The following is a 21,269-nucleotide window of genomic DNA, read 5'->3' on the forward strand; positions in this document are numbered from 1 at the left end:
CATATATGTATTTGGTTCTTTTAAATTCCGAATATACTAATTGCAAAAGGGAATATAAAATTGTCTTTTTGGACTTAAACAGTACCCAATAGATCATGGTGAATTTTCACATGCGATAAGAACTGGGTACTACAAGACTACATGTTCAACTTTTGCGCTATTTCTTTACTGGCCAAATGCAGATACGCTAGTAGATAGGTTTGATTGCTTTCGTTGAGTAACACAACAAAATTATTATATTAGGATGTGAAACATTAATTTACAAAGACAGTGTGACCCAAATGAAACCTCAGATAAGCATCTCAAAACTCATTAAGGATGATTAAAATAAATTTTAACATCAAAATGTATTGTGAAAATATCCTTTTTCGTTTTGCTTTTTAGTAAGTACTATTGCTGTTTCTTGGGGGCTTTTGTTGTGGGTACTGTCCCAAACACTATGTCCCATAACGACGAAGTTATACCAAATCCTTTGTCCTGAATCCTGAAGTGATGATTCAAGTGGTACTTCTGCACAATCATTACAAAAGAACATAACCAATATTAAGTCAAAGGATTTTAACTGTACAGCTCTCTTCTGCAATCACACCAAGAGAAAAGAAAAGAAAGCCCCGGGTTTAAGAAAAACTTGGCATTGTTTTTACCTTGAGATTTTTGGTCACTGGTCTAGTTGGTTGGGCATGGTGAAGGTAATAATGAGTGACATCATACATCACGTACCCAAGCATACCTCCACCAAACAATGCAGGTGCGGTTGAAGTAGTTGAGATAGCCTTTGCGATGTTCCAGAACTAGGACAAAAGAAAACAATATGGTTTAAGGTCTGGCAGTGAAAACAGGTAGAACGCTGGGTTAGTGTAGATAATTACCGGAAAGCATAAAATCGCTGTTGCAGTAGGAGGAAATACAAGTCGAAGGTGGTCCATTGGGTGCTTGTGATGGCATCCATGAATAAGATAGTGTAGCGTGTTTCCCCTGGAATGGTTCCACAAAATCATTAGTTAGCATCTGACAAAGTCAAGTTTCGAGGAGTTTGTCTGTTTGAAGAGGATACATAGGGAGTATTCCTCCTACTATGTATGTGAAATGTAACAGAGAGGACAGAGAGAGAGAGTGACGAACCAGTAACTCTTCGTTTTGATGTGGAAAACGAAGCGGTGAAGAAAGTATTCTATAAACGTCCAAATAAATATTCCCATGGCAACAACTGGGACGATTTCTGGAAGTGAACAGCCCATGCTCACTGACTTTGAGATGCACCAGACTACAACTGGCAACCAAATGACAGGAACCGCCCACCAAACTGTAAGGGTCAAGAACTGTTCCATTGCAAAATATGTCAGAGAATGGAGATTAGAGGCTTATCGACATTATTTGCCTGTTATTGAAAAGTTTATATGTAAAGTTGAGAATGAGAATTAAATGAAAGTGATATACCTCCCAAAAGTCACTCTCAAAAAACCGAGGGCCTTCCTTGGTCGCGATAGGTTGATGAACCCATTCCTCATAATCTTCTCCAAGATGACCAACCTGTAAAAACATCCAAAGCAATGGCAAAAGGGGTTGAAAAGGTAACTTTACTTCTAATTAGCTCTAAGAAAGAAACGAAGACCAACTTGGGCGATTATGGTCTCAAGGCAATGATGACATAAACTATTTCAAACCTCTTGAAACAATAAATTTACCTGAAATACAAGGGGCTTCGTAAGATCCACAGTGAATCCCTGAGCAACCATTTTGGCAGACTTTTTACTGATCTGAAAAAAATAAGAGAACAAAGATGATCAAATATGCTGCAACTATAACTGTTTCGAACAGAAACTATAATGAAACATCTGATGTCATTTTCAACAGGTCAAATATATAAAACGTACAGATTCTCTTTCAATATGGGAGTTATTTTTTTCATATAGCCAGATTAGAGGCCTGAATCTTAACTCTTAAGCATCACTTCTTAAAAATGGCTAAGAAAACGACAGGGGTCTATTCTATTGTTTGAGAAGATAGTTAACTTTATTGTTCTTATATAATTTATACCCAAATTGGCTTATCCAAGTATGTTAGTCAGTATATTAATCTCAACTGGCATAAAAGCAAGTATCAATTAGATTAAAAGACAAAAAAAAATTAATCATGTGCTTCTCACTCAAATCTCCTCCTAAGGACCCACCACCACCACCAAAACACACATAAACATCACAAATATATATATACACAAGTAACTATCCAGAAAACTCAAAATCACCATCAAGGAAACAAAACAAACGGTTCCTAGTTAAGTTGACACACAGAACCTAAAAGAGTCCTATATAAATCGAAGTTCTTAATATTGAAATTGAACCATTTCGCTAATCTTGCATAGAGAAACAATGAGGCTTACGTTTTCACATGATTTGAACAACAATGCGTAATCAACTTTGAGAGAATTAATGATATGTTGTTCTAGAATCAACACCAAATAACTCCGATCTAAACACTAACAACACCAAATCAATCCCATTGAAAATCTCAATGTTCCAGCAAAATTTAAATCTGAGGATGAAAAAAACAAAAAACGGATTCAAAACCAAAGAGAGGAATAGAAACGAACCTGAACGACAAGTGCAGGATCTCAGCGACTCTAACGACGAAAACGAGAGGAGTCGGAAGACGAAGAGAATCGCCGAGATTTTTTTTTTTTTGTCGATTCGCCCCTTTGAGGTTTTGGCGTTGGGATGTGTGTATTTGATAGAGAGAGGCAACGTCGGTGTGTATATATCTTCTAGGGAAGTAGACCGAATCTGGACCGTTGATTTTGAGAGAAGACCTTAGATCTCGGAAGGCCAACGAATCGTCCAGTCAATATTCAAAAATCGAAAGAAAATAAAGAAAACCAAAACAACGGCTGTGACAGGTTGTTTGCTCTTTTGGCTCTAGTCATTCATTACCTTAGCTGTGGCTTTGCTATACGCTCGTGTTGTCACTTTGTCACGCTCTTTATTTAGGATCCCTCCCCCCAATATTTTGCACGTTGCTACATTTAACACTACTGTTTTGACTTTTTAAAAAAGTTTAGTCTCAAATTTACAATTCACTTATAAGTATAAAAAATTAGGAATTTTAGTCATACGTGATTATTTAGTTAGCAAAACTTATTTAATATTCTAGTTCTAGACATGAAGCGAACAACAAATGTCAAAACATTTTGTTGACTAAAATAGTCATCATTTTCCTTTTCCATAGACCCATGAGAAACGTTATGATTGAATTATGAGAGCATAACAGTTTTGATTCTTTAAAAAAAAAAAAAAAAAACAAATTCAAATGCAACTTCACTTATATAAAAAGATAGGAAATTACACTCATATATTGCGAGGAGCCGAGGAAGATTACATGCTGTATTAGTTATTAAATTCGAGATTAGCCGTTAGATAATAATCATACTTTCGATTTTTAAAAATTGAGTACAATATATATATTTAGTCATTATGCTTTTAGGATTCTGATGTTGACTCTTAATGTTAATGATGATCATATTGACGTTGAATCATTCGCTACCAAAGCACCAATATATTATATGTTGTCATCGTCAAGACAACAACTTAAGTTGGCCTCACTATCATCCATCTAAGTCTTTGATTATAATTATTTTATTTCTCTATTGCTTAATATCCAATATTTACCAAATACAACCGAGAAAATATCTATAAACAAAATTCTTTCATTGTTTAATGGCTTTACTATTCTCATTTGATATATCTTGTTTTGAAAAAAAGATGACCATTAGCTGGTACGTAAAATATTTGAACGAAGAATTGAAACAGCAATGTGAATATGTAATGTCTTCTGATCAAGTCTGATGTTCAAAGGTAGAGCTATGACAACATGACTAATTAGATGATTATCAATTAATAAATTAAAAAGGAAAAATATATCTGAAAAAGTGTTTGTTCGAAAAATATGATATACGTTGTAATATGTTACTTAGATTAGATGTATATGTCAAATCCTAATCAACGGACTGAACACCTACTAATCCTAATGTTTTGGTTTGGTCGGATTTTTAGGTGGACGTATTTGTTGGATCACTCATCCGCAAACATCTTTCATCGTGGGATACGCTATTGGAGAATATGGCATATGCTTATTAATTTTTGAAAAACTGTTTCTATCGGCATGTATAGAAAAATTTCAGCCTTGGAACAAGTATAGGGCAGCAAAAAACCACCACACCAACAAATTATAACCATCTCAACTACAAAAACAACTACAATTGGTTATAATAATAGTTAATACTCTAATAATTAAGAAAACAACCTAATAATTAAGATAAGTTAGTTGTAGTTTCAAGTAGCTGTGACAAGATCACAACAACTCATTTTATATAATAACAATATATTAATTTGTAATCAATCTATCCCCTATCCTTTTCTACAGATCAGTCACATGTTACAGCTCATTCCAAGACAGACCAAACCAAAAAAAAAAAACAATTTTATTATCTTTCCAAAAATATCCCTTGGCTTTTTATTTTCCCTTCCTATATATTTAGCCATCATCCGCATTTTAATCGGTACCCTTCAAACTTTTTTTTATCGCCTTCGAGAAAACAAAGCGTAGGAGAAGGTTTCTCTCGTTTCCTCTCTTCCAAAAACTCTTCAGTTTTTTCAATAATTTTTTTTTTGAAAATTTTCCCGGGAGAAAAAAAAATGAGAGAAATCCTTCATATCCAAGGTGGACAATGCGGAAACCAAATCGGAGCCAAGTTCTGGGAAGTGATCTGCAACGAGCACGGCATTGATCCAACGGGGAAATACGACGGCGACGCCGATCTCCAGCTTGAGCGTATCAATGTCTATTACAACGAAGCAAGCGGGGGAAGGTACGTTCCACGCGCCGTTTTGATGGATCTTGAGCCTGGAACTATGGATTCCATCAGATCTGGTCCTTTCGGTCAGATTTTCCGACCAGATAACTTCGTCTTCGGCCAATCCGGCGCCGGTAATAACTGGGCTAAAGGTCATTACACTGAGGGAGCTGAATTGATTGATTCTGTTCTCGATGTTGTTAGAAAAGAAGCTGAGAATTGCGACTGTTTACAAGGTTAGGCTCTCTCACTCATCACATAGAGATCTTTTGATTTATGGTTCTGTGGGAATTTAGATGATTAGGTATTTATCAATTGGGATACTAAATTGTATCTTCCATTAACATCGTTGTGTGTTAGTTCCAATGATTTTGAAGATGGGTGTTGTTGAATAGGGTTTCAAGTTTGTCACTCGTTGGGGGGAGGAACTGGCTCTGGAATGGGAACACTTCTCATTTCCAAGATTAGGGAAGAGTATCCAGATCGTATGATGATGACCTTTTCAGTTTTCCCATCTCCTAAAGTCTCTGACACTGTTGTGGAGCCATATAATGCTACTCTCTCTGTGCATCAGCTTGTTGAGAACGCTGACGAATGTATGGTTTTGGACAATGAAGCTCTCTATGATATCTGCTTCCGTACCCTCAAGCTAGCCACTCCAACTTGTAAGTTGTGTTTTTTTTTTTTTTGTTTACTCTTTCATCTAGTTGCGTTTTAGAAGTATGGTGTATCTGGACAAGGTTTTGAAACCGTAGGAAAATCTCAAAACAGAATTAGAGTTAGAAGTGATAACTCGAAAATGATGTATTATTAAAGTAATCTAACTTTAGATTTACCTCAGCTTGATAAACAATTTGCTAGTGGTAGTAGTTGCGTTGGTCTGCTGTCTTTGTCTCTGGTACGTTATTAGGAGTCTTCTATGTTATCACTAAGTCACTAACAAACAACCTTAGAAGAGATGTTTCTCCGGTTTTTTTTTGACTCTTCCATCTAGTTGCGTTTAGAAGTATATTGTTTAATGTTGACTCTTTTCAAGATTGGTTATGAGATTGCTGATCTGGACTAGGTTTTGAAACCGTAGATTTAATAGGCATATGTTTTAATTTTGAGACCACGAAGTTTTTCTGACATGTATAACAAGGAACTTGTTTATGCTTTGGTCATTTGCAGTTGGAGATCTAAACCACCTGATCTCTGCCACGATGAGCGGTGTAACATGCTGTCTTCGTTTCCCTGGTCAGCTTAACTCCGACCTCCGCAAGCTCGCAGTCAACCTAATCCCGTTCCCGCGTCTCCATTTCTTCATGGTCGGTTTCGCTCCTCTCACATCCCGTGGCTCGCAGCAGTACCGTTCCTTATCAGTGCCCGAACTGACCCAACAAATGTGGGATGCCAAGAACATGATGTGTGCTGCTGACCCAAGACACGGACGTTACTTAACAGCATCAGCAATGTTCCGCGGCAAAATGAGCACTAAAGAAGTAGACGAACAGATGATCAACGTCCAGAACAAAAACTCATCATACTTTGTTGAATGGATCCCAAACAACGTTAAGTCTAGCGTCTGTGACATTCCACCAAAGGGTCTCTCAATGGCATCGACTTTTGTCGGTAACTCGACTTCGATTCAAGAGATGTTTAGACGGGTGAGCGAGCAGTTCACAGCGATGTTCAGGAGAAAAGCTTTCTTGCATTGGTACACAGGAGAAGGAATGGACGAGATGGAGTTTACTGAAGCAGAGAGCAACATGAACGACCTCGTGGCTGAGTACCAGCAATACCAAGATGCTACTGCCGATGAGGAGGAGTATGAAGAAGAGGATGAAGATGCTGAGCTCGATGCTTGAGATTTGTTTTCTCTTTTTTCGTATTCGCTGGCTTTGATTGTTCTTTTGTCTCTTGTTATTACGGTATTGTTTTGGGTGTAAATTGTAATGGATAACTAATTTGTAAGAGTGTGTGTGTGTAAACAGAAGATGAGGTATTTGCTGGTTTGGTCCTAAACTCCTAATCTTTTCTCGTTTCGGTTTATAATATATATCTGGTTTGGTTTGAGGTCACATTTCAATTTAATTATTTAACGATGTCTACGTGTGATTTATTTTGTCACGACACAAACCTAATTTGGTGTAATTTCATAAATTTTAACAATTAAATACTAATAAAAATGGCTATGAAGAAAAATAAAATAAAAACAATAAAGTAGGATAATTAAAATAGAGAGAGCAGGTCCGTCGGATTAAAAAGAAATAGAGAAAAGAAAAAGAAAAAAAGGTGCGAGAGAGAGAACCCTAACGTCTCCCTTTATTTTTCGATTCTCGCCGTCTTTCATCAGAGTCTGCTTCTTTCTCTCTTCAAGAAAGAGAAAAAATAAAATCTCCGGAGACTTATAAAAGGTTTCGCGGAGAGAAGCCGGAGCCGACGGAGGTAGGTAGGTGAACAGCATAAGCTAATTCAATTACTCATCTTTTGTTAGTTCTCTCACCGTTACATTTTGTGTATTTTTAGGGGGTTGAAACGTTTGTGTAGTGTTGTTTTGGTTATATCGATTGTTGTAGCTCTCCCTTTCCCTATTCTCACCGCTGGTTCATAGAATTTTGAAATTCGAATTAGACTTTTAACTGATTTTGTTTCTAGTAAGCTTAATTGAGTGTTTATGGTTACCTTGTTTGTAAGTTATAAGTTTGGAGATTTATGAATTTACTTATCTTTTTCATCAGGAAAGTTCCGTACTTTGGCCAAGTTGAAGTAGCAGCAGCAGCACCAGTTTACAACAAAGTTCGGAAGAGGATGGGGGCAGTGGAGGTTCTAAATGATTCGTCGAGCCTATATACATCGGACCTTGTGGATAACGTTGATTTATCTGACATGAATTTGGTGCAGACCTTGAGAAAGGCCCTTACCTCTGTCCAAACTGTGAGTCTTGTACTAAGTCTTGCTTCTTTCCTTCTGCTTATGTGTTTTGCGTATATTTATATGTTGATGTTATATGTGTTATGTCTCTTGATAATGCTAGGGTGACTCAGACCTTTACAATGAGATTGTTGAAGTTATGAGCAGGGACGTGAAAGACTTTCGTGCTGATTTTGATGCAGTGGCGCAGCTTGAGGTGTGTTCTATTCTTTGTATGGCAATCAGTTTTCTCTTTTTTTTTCTTCTGTTTGCTGAAGTGTTTTCATTTTTCAATACAACTTGCAGACAGTCTTGAAGGCTCTTTCATGCTCTGTGTCTTGCATAGATATCGCCCACCATTATAAGCTTCTTTCTGCGGTAAGTTTCTTTTCGAGCTAACAGTTGCTTTCATTTTTAACTGGTTTAAGATGGATCCTTCCACCTCTTACCCTGGATTTCATCCCAATTGTCATGTCTAGCTTTTTGGAATGAAACTGTGGGACCACAACCCTAATGTCATGGATGCATTGGTGAACCTAGTCATATCACTGGTACAGAAACTCAACACTTACCCTTACGCCTTTTGTTATTAATCTAGATGAGTAGGTGGACAATTTATGTTTTGCAATCACAGGCTGTTACTAGCGGAAAGTATTTGGACTCTTGTTTGAATATGCTCATAAAGAATTTTCTTCCACCTCCTTGGGTAATAAAAAATCTTTCGAACCCACGTATACTAAACAAGAAGATAGAAGTTTTTTCTCGGGTGCATGCAGCACTTCTGAAAATATCTATTTTGGTTCCTCTTACTCCCTCAAGATTAGTGCCAATGCTCTCCCAGAACATGCCCAAAATACACAGGAAGGACCTTGTGAGTCTTTCTTTTTGGCAAATTTTAGACAATGCAGTCGCAAAAGCTCATACTGGCGATAAACTCATAAGAAGATATTTTTTTCCCGTCTTGCAGTTGATGGTGATATATGTGGAGAACTTATTAAAGTTGGAGAATAGCTCAATTGGGCGAGTTGGTGGCAGCATGATTCTTAATGTGGTGATGGAGAGACTGCGAGATTTGGATGTAAGTAGACAGATTATTATGAATAAACAATTGAGGTCAGTAAGTATTGGTGACTGAATGATATGCTGGTATATCCCTGTAGGTAGAGATTGGATGGGATGATATTCCACAAGATGACTCTAGTAGAGGCATGTTCGATATGGAACTTGAAGATGAAGGCACCATCGATGAAGGAGACGAGGTAGCTTAATATTTGTTTTAATTATTTATGTTTTCTTTTGGTATGATTAAAAATTGCTAGAGAACAAGTTAGTAGGAACATTCGTTTTGCTGTTTTACGAGAGTTTGGATTTGATTATATATTGCAGCTTCCAGTAGGACCTCTAAGTCAGGATATATCAGGTGGAAGTATTGTCGTCTCCGAGTTGTTGGACAAATTGATGGTCATAGCTTTTGAGCATCTTGAATCCTGTCAAAATGATGGTCGGTTGGATGAGGTATGGCACCAAATGGGACCTCATTGAAATATATATACTTTCCTAAATGGACTCACAAAATCTTCTTGGCGGTTCTGATTTTTTTAATAATGATTTTGGCTTAGGTGTTTGAAATCCTCTTTCAGTCATTTGAGAACTTCATTCTGGAAACACACAAATCAAAATTCTCCCAGGTAAGCCACATTATTAGCATCTTTTGTATAATTCTGAACATCATTCTTCCAGAATCTAGCAAGGTCGACTTGAGATGTCTCATTTTAGACTCACGTTCGATATAATCTGCAGTTTCTGATGTTCTATGCCTGCTCACTCGATCCTGAAACTTGTGGTGTGAAATTTGCAAGTAAGTTGATGGACATTTTTCTCTCCAGCCGCAAGTCTCCAGCTACCAGGCAAGTTCCCCGTCCTCTTTCATAATCGAAATTTTCTTATTCGCTGCATGACATGCTTTTTTATTATTCTAATCACAATTTGGTTGTGCTTTTGTTTCTCCCCATCAACAGAAGGAGTGCGGTGGCTTATCTTGCTAGCTTCTTGGCTCGCGGAAAGTTTTTGCCTATTTCCTTTGTGGCTAGCATGTTGAAAAGGTGGAAGGGATTTCTACAACATGTTACCTTAAACATAATCATTTGATCTTATTGAAGCTTCAGTTTGTTGTAACTTCTAACATTGATTTTGTTTGTGTCTAAAAAATTGTAGGTTGATGGATGAGTGTGTGGGTTACTGCAGAACTTGCAATGGTGATATTAGGCCTGAAGCACATCTGATTTTCTTCTCTGGATGCCAGGTATATATAGCTTACAAGCCCAAGCTCCTCCTGTCACAAAATTCTACAATCATCCCGTTGCTTTTTCATACTGGAAAATATATTTTGTGATCTGTCCTTTAAAGTTTCAAGTTTCAAAGAGTCTTCAAAATGTGGTTACAGTTGCTGAAACCGTCATTTGAATCTGTTCTGTGACCACAGGCAATCATGTATGTGCTCTGCTTCCGGATGAGGTCTATCCTGGATGTTCCTCGCTTACGGTCCGAGCTTACACCATTGGAGTCAATTTTAACGCACAAACTAGACCCATTAAGTGTGAGTTATCTTTTCGTCATATATGCTCAGCTGTTATTTGGAAGTGATCCAACGTATTAAATGCATGATAAGCGAATTTGCTTTTGAACTAGGTATGCATTCCATCAGTAGTTGCGGAGTTCCTCAGACAAGCTAAAGCAGATGGTCTGTTCATCGTGTCTGATTCCTTCATTTTCAATAACCTACTTGAGCCTGAGCTTTCCGGTGCTATTGGCGGGTGTGATAAGCTTAATACATTCTTCCCGTTTGATCCTTGCTTGCTCAAATCCTCAAACAGGTTCATCCACTATCTGAAAACCATTGCACTGATACTCTTTTGCAAGAAAATCTTAAATGAAGGCTAATGTTCTTGACCTTGAGTCTGTTTAGCTTTATCTCCCCGAATTTCATCTACTGGTCAATGGTGAGAGCGCCCTACGATGAAGATGAAGAAGATGATTTTGATGCTGAGGTAATCGTGAATGGAGATGAGGACAGTGAAGAAGGCGAGGAGGATGTAGATTATGCCATGAACAAGATGTCCATAACCCCTAAGCACTCTTTCAAGAACCAAATGATGGAAAGAGACAGGCTTTTAAGAATGCCTTCCAGAATCAGACCCTCCACTAGTCCTGAATCCTTGTGATTTTTTAATAAACGCAATTTTGCAGCAAGTATGTAAAAGAGATTCGGCTTGGAACTTATTATTGTATGAAACAATGTTTTATTTTTCCTTCAAAAACTGTGATTCACTTAAAGAAAGATAAGAGACCTAAATTATCTAATCGATGGACTGAAGGAAAGAGACAACTACACAAGAGGTATCATCTTTACTTCCTCTAGCCAAGGCTTTATCAGTTAGTGTTCTCGCAGCTTCCTCTGCATTCCCTTCCTTTTTGATTTGATCCCAAACCTCTTCATTCGACATCACCTGATTAAGAAAACCGACCAAGATTTAGTCCAATAGTTGTGTCAGAATCAATACACAATGTCTAAGTCTTACGAGACTAATATACACAGGAACCTTCCAAAGTCCATCGCTAGCCAAGATCAAGAACTTGGTGTCATCGTGTATCTCGACAATCTCTACATTCGGTGTCACACTTATATGCTCTTTAAGCCTTCCGTCTCCAAACGCACGAGTCATTGCTAGTTGTCCATCCACTCTCGGAACATTACCTAAACATTATAAGGAACATAGGTGATTCGTCATTACCCCTAATCATTGTTTTTTCTTTTCGTTTCAATTAAAGATACAAAAAGAAAAGAAGGGACCTGGTTCTTGGTAGACGAAGCCGCCTCTGCTCTCGACAATGTCTCTCTCCTTCTCAGGTTCGTGATCAACCGTAACTTGCTTGACTACATCACTTTCACGACACAAAATTGCTCTTGAATCTCCAACGTTTGCAACCACAATTCTCTTCCCATCAATCACTATAGCCGTCACAGCTGTGGAGCCACCTCGTGGACCTACCACGTTATGGAGAATGTAGTCGTCCGTAGACTTATATGCTCTCTTGATTGCCTTCTTAGGGTTTCTCCAAAAATCCGGCTTCAAGAAACAACATCAACAGAGTCTTTAAATTCTAAGGAGAAATACTTGAGTAAGGGATGAGTGAGTTTTTGTTTTTAAAACCTGACTCAAGATGTTGTCAAATAGATGGTTCTGCAGATAATCCGCAACATCATGGCCTGAGTGACCATCGAATATAGCGTATAACCCAAGATTGTGGCCTTTAACGGTTTTGGTATCAGCTACAATGTAGTCTTCCATGCTATGACCCATTTGGCCTTTCACTAGATGGTATCCATGATCAAACTCACGTCTACAATATCTTTCATGTTCCTCATCATCATCGTCACCATTATCATCAACATCAACAAGATCATGATTACAATCATCATCTTCAACATCAACGACAACAACATCATCATGAGGTGTTTCTTCTTCCTGGTTCTAGATATACAAACAAAAAACCTTTCATCAAGTCAAAGATCATAGATAGACAGATCACAAATGATGAAAAGATGTGGTACCTTAAGTTTCACAGCATTCTTGAGATCTTTAGTAGCTGATCTTCGCTTCTGGGCAAAGAAAAGAAGAGAGTTATACCAATAAGTTATTACGTAACAGAACTTCACTAGCTAACACCATATTTTCATTTAGCAAATCAATCTTTGATTACCTTCACTTCATGCACAATTATTTTCTCGGGACTGTGAGTTGAGTTCTGCAAGTAAGTAAGGTATCAAGAACTAAGTTACAAACTAACCCCAATAAACTTGAACGACATGTAAAGTCACGAGCCAGATGAAATAATTAACCTTGATGGTCTTCTTCATTATATTGCCTAAATATGAGTGTGTTTTTTTTGGGTGCTGTCTTAGACGAGGAGCGAAGAAGAAGAAGGATCATAACAAGTTGAAGCTTTTAACTAGTTTAGTATCGCAACGTTGTTGGAGCGGTGCGATGATGCTGACATCGACACGTCAGCTCCACAAATCACTCCTTCAATATGCCAACACATGTCTGCGGCCATCTCGGACACTTTGGGGTGAGCGATTCGGTTTAGACCAAAATATTCAGGACTACAAACTCTTTACAAAAACAGAGACGACTACAAATTAAATTAAGTTGACCATAATATATCATCTCAAAATAACATATACTAAATAATAACCCGCGCTGGTAGTGCGAGAAATTTTTTTTTATTTTGTTATTTGTTAATATTATGTTTATGTTGTATCATTCATTTATATGTTATATAATATAGAACTATATGGTGAATTTTGATTCATATTAAACTACTAATAGGTAGGCCTGGAAACTACTACCGATACCCGTATTAGACCTATTTTTCGGTTTGTATCCGTCCCGAAAAAAGGTACCCGCAGCTTTAGGGTCGAGTGAAGGGTATAATAATTATATTATCCATGAATAATGATCGAGTATCGGATATTAATTTAATTTTTGAGCGTCTCGTTACCCGTCTCATTACCCGTTTTATTACCCGACTCATAAATACACGTTAATATTTTGTAGAATAATGTTACCAGCGTGAGGAAATATTTATGTAAATTTGGATTTGTTTGTTACAAAATAATAGTAGAAAATTTATTAATTCTATACATTTTATAAAATCATATATTTAATTTACTTAAGGTCATACTCTGATTTCAACCCGTAGTTGGTACTACTATTTTGGTTTGGTGCAATATCAAATTTGTTAATTATACATTCGGTAAAGCCAAAAAAAATCCAACAAAACATGTATTCAGCCGTGATTTGGTATTACAAATTGATGTGATCGTGTTTAGAGATCTTAATATACCAAATTTACAAATTGAAGTTATTGGTATAACATGTTGTATATTAATTTTATAGGTGAAAATTACAATTAGGTTATGTATATCTTATATAATAAAGTAAGGTTTTCCTAAACTTTGTATGAGAATGTGACATTTGGCATTCCAAATATTTGACATGTGTCCACTCTCTTTTTTTTTATAATTTTGAATATAATCCTGCAATTCATTTCACTAAACTATAATTAATTACTCTAATTTAAATATTCAATCTCCCATAATCTGCATTAAATTTTGTGTATAAGTGACAAAGAGTATAACCAAATTTTTAAAAACACCTTAATTAAATGTCAGTCAACCCACAAATATACTGTATATGTTAAAAATTAGTTTCTCATAATCTGCATATGTTTAGTGTTATGTTACAACAGTACAACCATGTTAAAAAAACGCCTATAATCGGTCAACAGAAAATTTAACGCAGAGGGATAGTCCAACTATATATACGTTAAAATACTTATACGTTGCTTGTATTCCCACTTCTTCAATTCATTGGTTCCAAACAAAATCTTTTTTTTTTGTATGCATTCTCATGTCCCAGTTCTATGTAAGGTTGTATTGACAAATACTATAATCTACAAAAAGCAAATCCCAATTAAAAATTTGGAAAGCACTATAGTTATATGATGTTTCAGCAAGTTACCATATCAATTGGTGTTTTTGAGTCTATGACATCTGGTTTTTGTTCTCCTAGATTCTTTCTAATTTATATCCCCATTTTAATTTTGTAAAAACGAAGATGCAGCCAATATAGAAAAGAACTTCTTTTCTTATTAAGAATCACTTAAACAATCTTACAAGATATGTTTAATCAGATTTACACACAGTCAACACGACTTGCCACTGACCAATTCTTAATCTAACCAAAATCCCTAAGAACCCTAAAAGCTTTCACGCTTAGTTCTCTAAAATTCTTCTTGAACGGCCAAACAACATGTTTGTCCAATAATATAATATATAGGAAACCTCCTATGACCTACTTTCCTATTAAAGGATAAGTCCAAATCTTCTTAATAGATATGATAATATCGTGTCCTCTAATTACCAAGCCTTCAAAAGTATTACCACGTCATCCAATATCCGTGACTCCTCCAAGACGCGTAAACATATTCCAGAGTCCTACAACACAGCCTTGTAGCACCAGAACGTCTTCATGCTTTCATTCTCCCCCTTTTTATCTGAATGTGACAACTCAAGCTCCAGATGTGAATAGTACTAGAATCTTTCAAAACCATAAGCCTCAGCTACATTCAGCTATGACATCACCATCATCACCAATATCACCATCTCATCATACTCCCCCAGCGTGAGTGCACATTCATATAAAAACAAGGATGAAGACATATATGCAGGGGGACACAACAAGCTTCCTATCATGCCTTGTACCAAAAATAATCTTCAAGAGCTTTTATAATGTTCTTAGGTTCAACCTGTGAAACAAAACAATGTTGCAGCACTCCTTGAGAATTCAGCTGAACATGACGAACGGTTTGCTCAACAAATGCAACTGCAGCAGACTGATTCTTATGACCTTGCAACTGTTTAGATATAGCTAAGACTCCTGATGATTCATCATTCCAATCATTACTATTTGATCTAGTTGATTCAGTTGTGACTTTTTCTTGTACAGGTGGTTCTGCAACATGCTTCTGTAGAACCTGAGATTCAACCCCAACATCATCTTCAGTGACTATCTTCGAGAGATTGCAACATAGGTTGATTTCCTCAGTTTCCTGGATTACTTGATTATATTGTCTTTCATTATGTTCAGAAACCTTACTGTACAGATCCTTTTTAGCAACCCAGACTTTGCAAAAGTGAGATGGATCGATAAAGCACTTCCTAGCCATCCAAAGCTCCTTGATCTTGTTCTTAAACTTGTAACACAAAGATCTGACATGACCACTTTTACCACAATGAAAGCATTCATAACCCCTTCGTCCTCGCTTGGATTTAGTCCAACCTTTTCGCTCACACGAAGATATATGTTGATGTCGTGTGTTCCTGGTTGGTGCTACAGGGGCTTCCTGTTGAACCACTTTTCCCAGAATACTTGTCTCAGCTTCATGATTTACATTGCTCTTAACGAAGCTTACTGATTCATCACGAGACAACAGCTCAACAGTCTCCTTTTTGTGATAACCCAGACCTTGATGCTGAGATCCTACAATTCCCATAGATAGTATCTCATCAAGCTTCTTGCCACCATTATTCAACATCCTAATCTTCTTGTGATTCTCATTCAGCTCTCTTTCTAGGCTTGTTGCTTTTTCTTTTTCTAAACCATACATCTCCTGTAAGTTCTTCAATTTCCTCTCAAACAGCTCCTTTTCAGTAGGAGGAAGTTCACCACCGATCAAAAATTCAGGCTTCCTTTCTTCCAGCATGTTAACTTTGGCTTCTAGTTTCAGCTTTTCCTTGATAAGTAACAGCTTTTCATTACACAGCTGAACCCAATTGTCATACAAAACACAGTAGTTTTTTTTTGTAATTGATTCTTCCTCATCATCATCAGAATTTTCATCAGCTATATCATCACCTTTAGCACTGTATGCAAAAAGATTCAACATTCCTCCTTCTTCTTCATCCCCATCACTCTCTGATTCTGAATCACTAAAGCTAACATATGCTTTATTATTTCCTTTCACCATGTTTGGGCATTCAAATTTTAAATGTCCAATCCCTTTACATTCAAAGCACTTCATCTCTTTGCGCTTAACCATTGGACACTCAAGTTTATAATGACCAAAACCACCACATTCAAGACATTGAATCTCTTTTCTCCGATCAGTATTTTCTTTCTCAGATATATTTTGCCTAGAACAAAACCTCTCTGTAGCACTTTGATTCCAGTGAGCTAACCCTCGTTCATGTCCTATTTCAACACGTTTGAGGGCTTTTCCAAAGTTTCTTGCCATCAAGGACATGTTATCTTTTATCTCTTGCAACTGATCACTCCTATCATCTGCCTTGAATGGAATTCCTTTATCATGAATTCTCAGTTCTTCAGCAACTTCCATCTCCTCTGATTTTAACATACCAATGAGATCCTCAAACTTCAAGTTGTCTGTGTTGCCTGATACCCTCATAACTGCTTTATGAGCTGCATACTTAGAAGGTAGACATCTAATTAATTTCTTAACCAGCTTGGTATTCTTATAAATCTTACCAAGATTCTTTGCTTCATTAGCAATAGCACTCAATTTTGCACTAAATTGTGAAATTGACTCTTCTGGATCCATCCTTAAGACTTCAAATTGAGATGCAAGTTGGTCTAATCTTGTTCTTTTGACACTTGAGTTTCCTTCATGAGTCTTCTGCAGAATGTCCCAAGCTTCTTTAGCTGATTCACAACCTTGAACAAGCTTAAAGTCATCATCATCAATAGCACCAAAGATGGCGTTAAGAGCCCTTGCATTATACTTAGAACGGTTTTTCTCATCGATTGTCCAACGTGCCTTTGGCTTGGTGATCCTAACTCCTGCTTCAGTTTTTTCATAAGGAGGTTCCCAACCTTCTTCAACAGCCGTCCATGCGTCTTCTCCTAGATTACGAATCAACTGAATCATACGTACCTTCCAACTCCCATAACCTTGTTCTTCCAAGATCACAGCCCTTTGAAGCATCATCAACTCATTACCCGACTGCATCATTATCTCAAGATCTCAACCTGTAGCGAGTATAGAGCCCTCGTCGGTTGACCGCTCTGATACCAATTGTAAAAACAAAGATGCAGCCAATATAGAAAAGAACTTCTTTTCTTATTAAGAATCACTTAAACAATCTTACAAGATATGTTTAATCAGATTTACACACAGTCAACACGACTTGCCACTGACCAATTCTTAATCTAACCAAAATCCCTAAGAACCCTAAAAGCTTTCACGCTTAGTTCTCTAAAATTCTTCTTGAACGGCCAAACAACATGTTTGTCCAATAATACAATATATAGGAACTCTCCTATGACCTACTTTCTAAACAAGGATAAGTCCAAATCTATTAGCCAATATGATAATATTTTGTCCTCTAATTACCAAGCCTTCAAAAGTATTGCCACGTCATCCAATATCCATGACTTCTCCAAGACGCGTAAACATATTCCAGAGTCCTACAACACAGCCTTGTAGTACCAGAACGTCTTCATGCTTTCAAATTTTGCAGGGCAATGAATGGGGATGGAGTTAGTACGGTGAACTCGAAGAGTGCAGAGTCTAACGGATCAGATACAAGCCTGTACACTACGACCTTTACAATTGTGTCAATTTTATTTAAGTCTAACGAGTAAAATTAAATATACATCACTAAACTATTTTATTTCCTAAAATTTGCCACCTTTACAATTGTCTCGATCTCTCTTTCAACTTTTGTTGTCAATTACTTGGGCTTATAATGATTTAAGAAAACGTGGCAAGCCTAAAATGTTTTGTTCTTTATTACTTTTGTCCTCCATACATTAAATATGTTAAATTATATATTATACTCCAAGTTCACAACTTTCTTCATCAGTATTTGCTAAATCATTTTCGTCATATTGATTAACTGTGTTGTGTTGAGCGAATCTACTTAGTATTTGTATTATTTTCTTCAAATAGTTTCACCTTCAAGATGCTTTAGAGACTTAAAATTAAGTACTATGGTCACAAGAAAGCTAAGATGAGTGGATTTAGGTGAACAAAATAAATTAAGGTTACCATTTTTTATTGTATGTTCATAGAGAGCTAATGATATTTTCCATGGCATATTTACGGCCACTATTGCATTTGTGAAAGACTCTTTCTGTAACACAAAGTCTTTCTAAGATTTTTTTCTTTGTATTACAAAGATTGATTTTATGTAAACTTTTATCAATTAAGACTAGAAAATTGTAAATTTCAAGAATTATTAAATAAAATTTTATAAATTTGATGAATGACTATTGATTAAAAGGTATGAGAAATGTGTTATTATAAATAAATACAAATGCATTTATAGCTAAACAATAAATATTTTCTAAATTTATGTAAAAACCTTAAAACATCATTCTTTGTGATACATAAGGATCTAATGGAAGTTGTGGTTATATAAGCTTTTGACAAATTAAATTGTAAAGCTTTGGGATTAGTGCCTACAAAAACTTCTCGGTCTGGTCCATACAATCAAGTGAAATGTATCAGCGAGCCAGGTTGCTTTAAGATTTATTATTCTCAAATTTATGATTCTTTTATATATATCGACATTTTAAATGTTGAGTTCCTAACTGAAATATCTCGAAATTCTTTCCTCCAATTATGTGTCTTGGTCACATGAATTTCGGTAAAATACCATACGCTGCATCATGTCCAACCAAATGTGTTTGACTTCTCCAGTTCTGTAATTTCCTCTCCAAGTGCTGTTCACATATTCTCATGTTTGTTAACATCAAGTTTTCGTTAGACTTTTAAGCAAATAAAGAAAAGAAAGGCCAATTATGTATTGATCTGTAGGCATCATTGTCGAGCTAAGAAACCTGTGATACCCTAACCATTTACAATGTGATAATGTATTGATTAATTTGCTATTATTTGAGCTTCATTTAATTTTCAGCCATAATTTAAATATAAGTTACTTATAATGTTAACCATTTTTTAGATACAATATATTTTAACCAAAACAAATACCAAAATATAACTAATGTGCAACTAACACCCATGGAGACAAAACATGTACTAACTATATTATTCTTTACTTTAAATATAAAAAATAGAATTCATATCTATTTGGATAAAATCAGAAGATAGTTACTAGATCAAACTTAACAAAGTCTGTTAAAAGACAAAGATTCTTATAACTTTTTACGATGTTAATACCCTGTTAACTTTTATAAAACATGAACTTTTTAGACAAATTTTTTGTCATTACTTAATCTAAAGTTCACAATTTTGTTTTTTGATTAACCAAAATTTGAATTCAAAAGAAGGACTTCCCTAAAAACAAACATTCATGAAAAGAAAAGAATATGTAAAATATTGATATTTGACAGAAAAGATATGTGGTTACTAATTGTTGTGTGGACATAGAAGACATAGTTTTGTCGTATGGTTTGACCTCTTTCATATCTAATATATTGGAATTTTGGAAACCTTTTGTTTTTAGCCAATTTCAGTAAACTCGCGCGATGAGCGAGCAATTATCTAGTTTTATATAAAAAGTTGCAGTTGACAAAAATGCAAAAGATAGAAAGCTGGAAAGGAAAGTGAGTGGACTTTCTCTCCCAGGCACGAACTCCGAGGCAAGTCAAAAGAAGCATGGAACGTCCCATGAACCAGATCTCACCAACCTTCTCATCCTAAAAGAAGTAATATCCACCAGACCGTTGATAGAAATGTCAATACCCTACGGTCCACCAAAAGCTCCGATCACCGTTCAACGTCTTGCCTCGCCGTTAAACCTCGTCTTCTCAAGCCAACAAGAATGCAATATGGTAATTTCTCTTAACTACTTGTTTTAACCTTGTTTTCTTTGTTAACCCTTTGAACCCTACTCTCCACCGGCTACTTCCCCTCTTCCTGCATCCTCCAACTTGCACTACCCTCAAACCTGCACCTGTAAACCCTCAATGACCAACCGTTACTCGTCCCTCCAAAAAGGGAAAGGCCTTGAAAGAGGCTATTCTCCCCCTCCCCGGAAACGTATCAGAGCCCCAGAACTTGACACGTCAGATCTGATTGCTGAAAACTCTCTTACTCTCATGGGAAGACTGACAAACCCTTCTGTCCAAAGACTGTATGCTCTGTTTCCTTTTCTAGCCAACAGATGGACTCTAAGAGGCAAGGCCATAGGGTCCGACCTGGGAAGAGGATGCTTCCAGTTTAAATTTGAATATGAGGAAGACCTCCAAAAAGTCCTTGACAACAGACCCTATCACTTTGACCAGTGGATGGTCATCCTCCAAAAGTGGGAACCGGTGATTTCTGACACCTTCCCGTCTCTAATTCCGTTCTGGATAGAAGTTCAAGGCCTACCAAAACACTTCTGGCAGAGAGAAATGATGCAAACAATTGGAGATGAATTAGGAGAAGTGCTGGAGATTGACATAACAAACGCGAGTGTCAAAGCAAAAGTCCTGATTAATGGCCTTCAACCTCTAATCAAAGAGACAGTGGTTGAGTTCGCGGATGGCAATGAGGCCCTGGTCCACCTGGAATACAAAAACCTGAAAAATCATTGCACCCATTGTCAAAGAATTACCCATGATGAAAGAACATGCCCTGGACTCCAAGAAAAAACAAGAGATCCCCCTCTAACCAAACCTCCGCCGGCTGCTCAAACGACAAATCTACAGAGGAACTACTATACTCCGGAGGATAACTTTAGAGCCCCATCGCAGTCAAGGTCCTTGGAGAATCCAGCAGCAAGCTTTGGCACCAGATTCAACAGGGAAAGAACCAATCGCCACTCATCTCCTCAAACCAAAACACATGCGTCACAAAGCTACCACTCGGGTAGCAAGAGGAAATACGCCGAGAAGGAACATATTGAAAGCAGCGTTCACCGATCAAGATCCTATGAACCTAGGTTCTACAGTCACCATAAATCTCCCCAAAGATCAATGGATCCCCACAGACGCGAAGC

General features: G+C 36.8%; 4 protein-coding genes across 8 annotated transcripts; 2 read left to right on the forward strand and 2 right to left on the reverse strand.

Annotated features, from left to right (window-relative positions):
• LOC104786078 (dihydroceramide fatty acyl 2-hydroxylase FAH1) lies at positions 219-2,733 on the reverse strand. The gene is made up of 7 exons (XM_010511403.2): positions 2,591-2,733; positions 1,686-1,757; positions 1,438-1,530; positions 1,123-1,319; positions 870-975; positions 645-791; positions 219-510 (listed from the first exon to the last, which is right to left on the reverse strand). Exons 2-7 carry the CDS (start codon positions 1,734-1,736, stop codon positions 391-393), a joined length of 714 nt encoding a protein of 237 aa, XP_010509705.1. The 5' UTR covers positions 1,737-1,757; positions 2,591-2,733; the 3' UTR covers positions 219-390.
• Positions 4,550-6,901, forward strand: LOC104786080 (tubulin beta chain-like). The gene is made up of 3 exons (XM_010511404.2): positions 4,550-5,082; positions 5,242-5,511; positions 6,017-6,901. The coding sequence occupies exons 1-3, from the start codon at positions 4,689-4,691 to the stop codon at positions 6,691-6,693; spliced, it is 1,341 nt and encodes a 446-aa protein (XP_010509706.1). The 5' UTR covers positions 4,550-4,688; the 3' UTR covers positions 6,694-6,901.
• LOC104786082 (RNA polymerase I-specific transcription initiation factor RRN3) lies at positions 7,093-11,046 on the forward strand. Of its 4 annotated transcripts, none has more exons than XM_019245769.1 (16): positions 7,093-7,281; positions 7,567-7,762; positions 7,863-7,955; positions 8,045-8,116; positions 8,218-8,289; positions 8,373-8,609; positions 8,706-8,816; positions 8,899-8,997; positions 9,125-9,253; positions 9,358-9,426; positions 9,539-9,645; positions 9,757-9,840; positions 9,953-10,040; positions 10,221-10,334; positions 10,427-10,611; positions 10,704-11,046. In XM_019245769.1, the coding sequence occupies exons 2-16, from the start codon at positions 7,637-7,639 to the stop codon at positions 10,957-10,959; spliced, it is 1,842 nt and encodes a 613-aa protein (XP_019101314.1). In that variant the 5' UTR covers positions 7,093-7,281; positions 7,567-7,636; the 3' UTR covers positions 10,960-11,046. The 4 variants fall into 4 exon arrangements, with proteins under 4 accessions (XP_019101314.1, XP_010509710.1, XP_010509712.1 ...); XM_010511408.1 differs by having other exon boundaries at positions 7,093-7,277; XM_010511410.1 differs by having other exon boundaries at positions 7,093-7,277; positions 7,572-7,762.
• Positions 10,993-12,721, reverse strand: LOC104786081 (probable protein phosphatase 2C 28). 2 transcript variants are annotated; one of them, XM_010511406.1, is made up of 7 exons: positions 12,639-12,721; positions 12,500-12,544; positions 12,351-12,398; positions 11,950-12,270; positions 11,589-11,865; positions 11,338-11,492; positions 10,993-11,244 (listed from the first exon to the last, which is right to left on the reverse strand). In XM_010511406.1, exons 1-7 carry the CDS (start codon positions 12,654-12,656, stop codon positions 11,095-11,097), a joined length of 1,014 nt encoding a protein of 337 aa, XP_010509708.1. In that variant the 5' UTR covers positions 12,657-12,721; the 3' UTR covers positions 10,993-11,094. The 2 variants fall into 2 exon arrangements, with proteins under 2 accessions (XP_010509708.1, XP_010509707.1); XM_010511405.1 differs by having other exon boundaries at positions 11,317-11,492.

This window comes from Camelina sativa, chromosome 5 (genome assembly GCF_000633955.1).
Source record: "Camelina sativa cultivar DH55 chromosome 5, Cs, whole genome shotgun sequence".
NCBI lineage: Eukaryota > Viridiplantae > Streptophyta > Magnoliopsida > Brassicales > Brassicaceae > Camelina > Camelina sativa.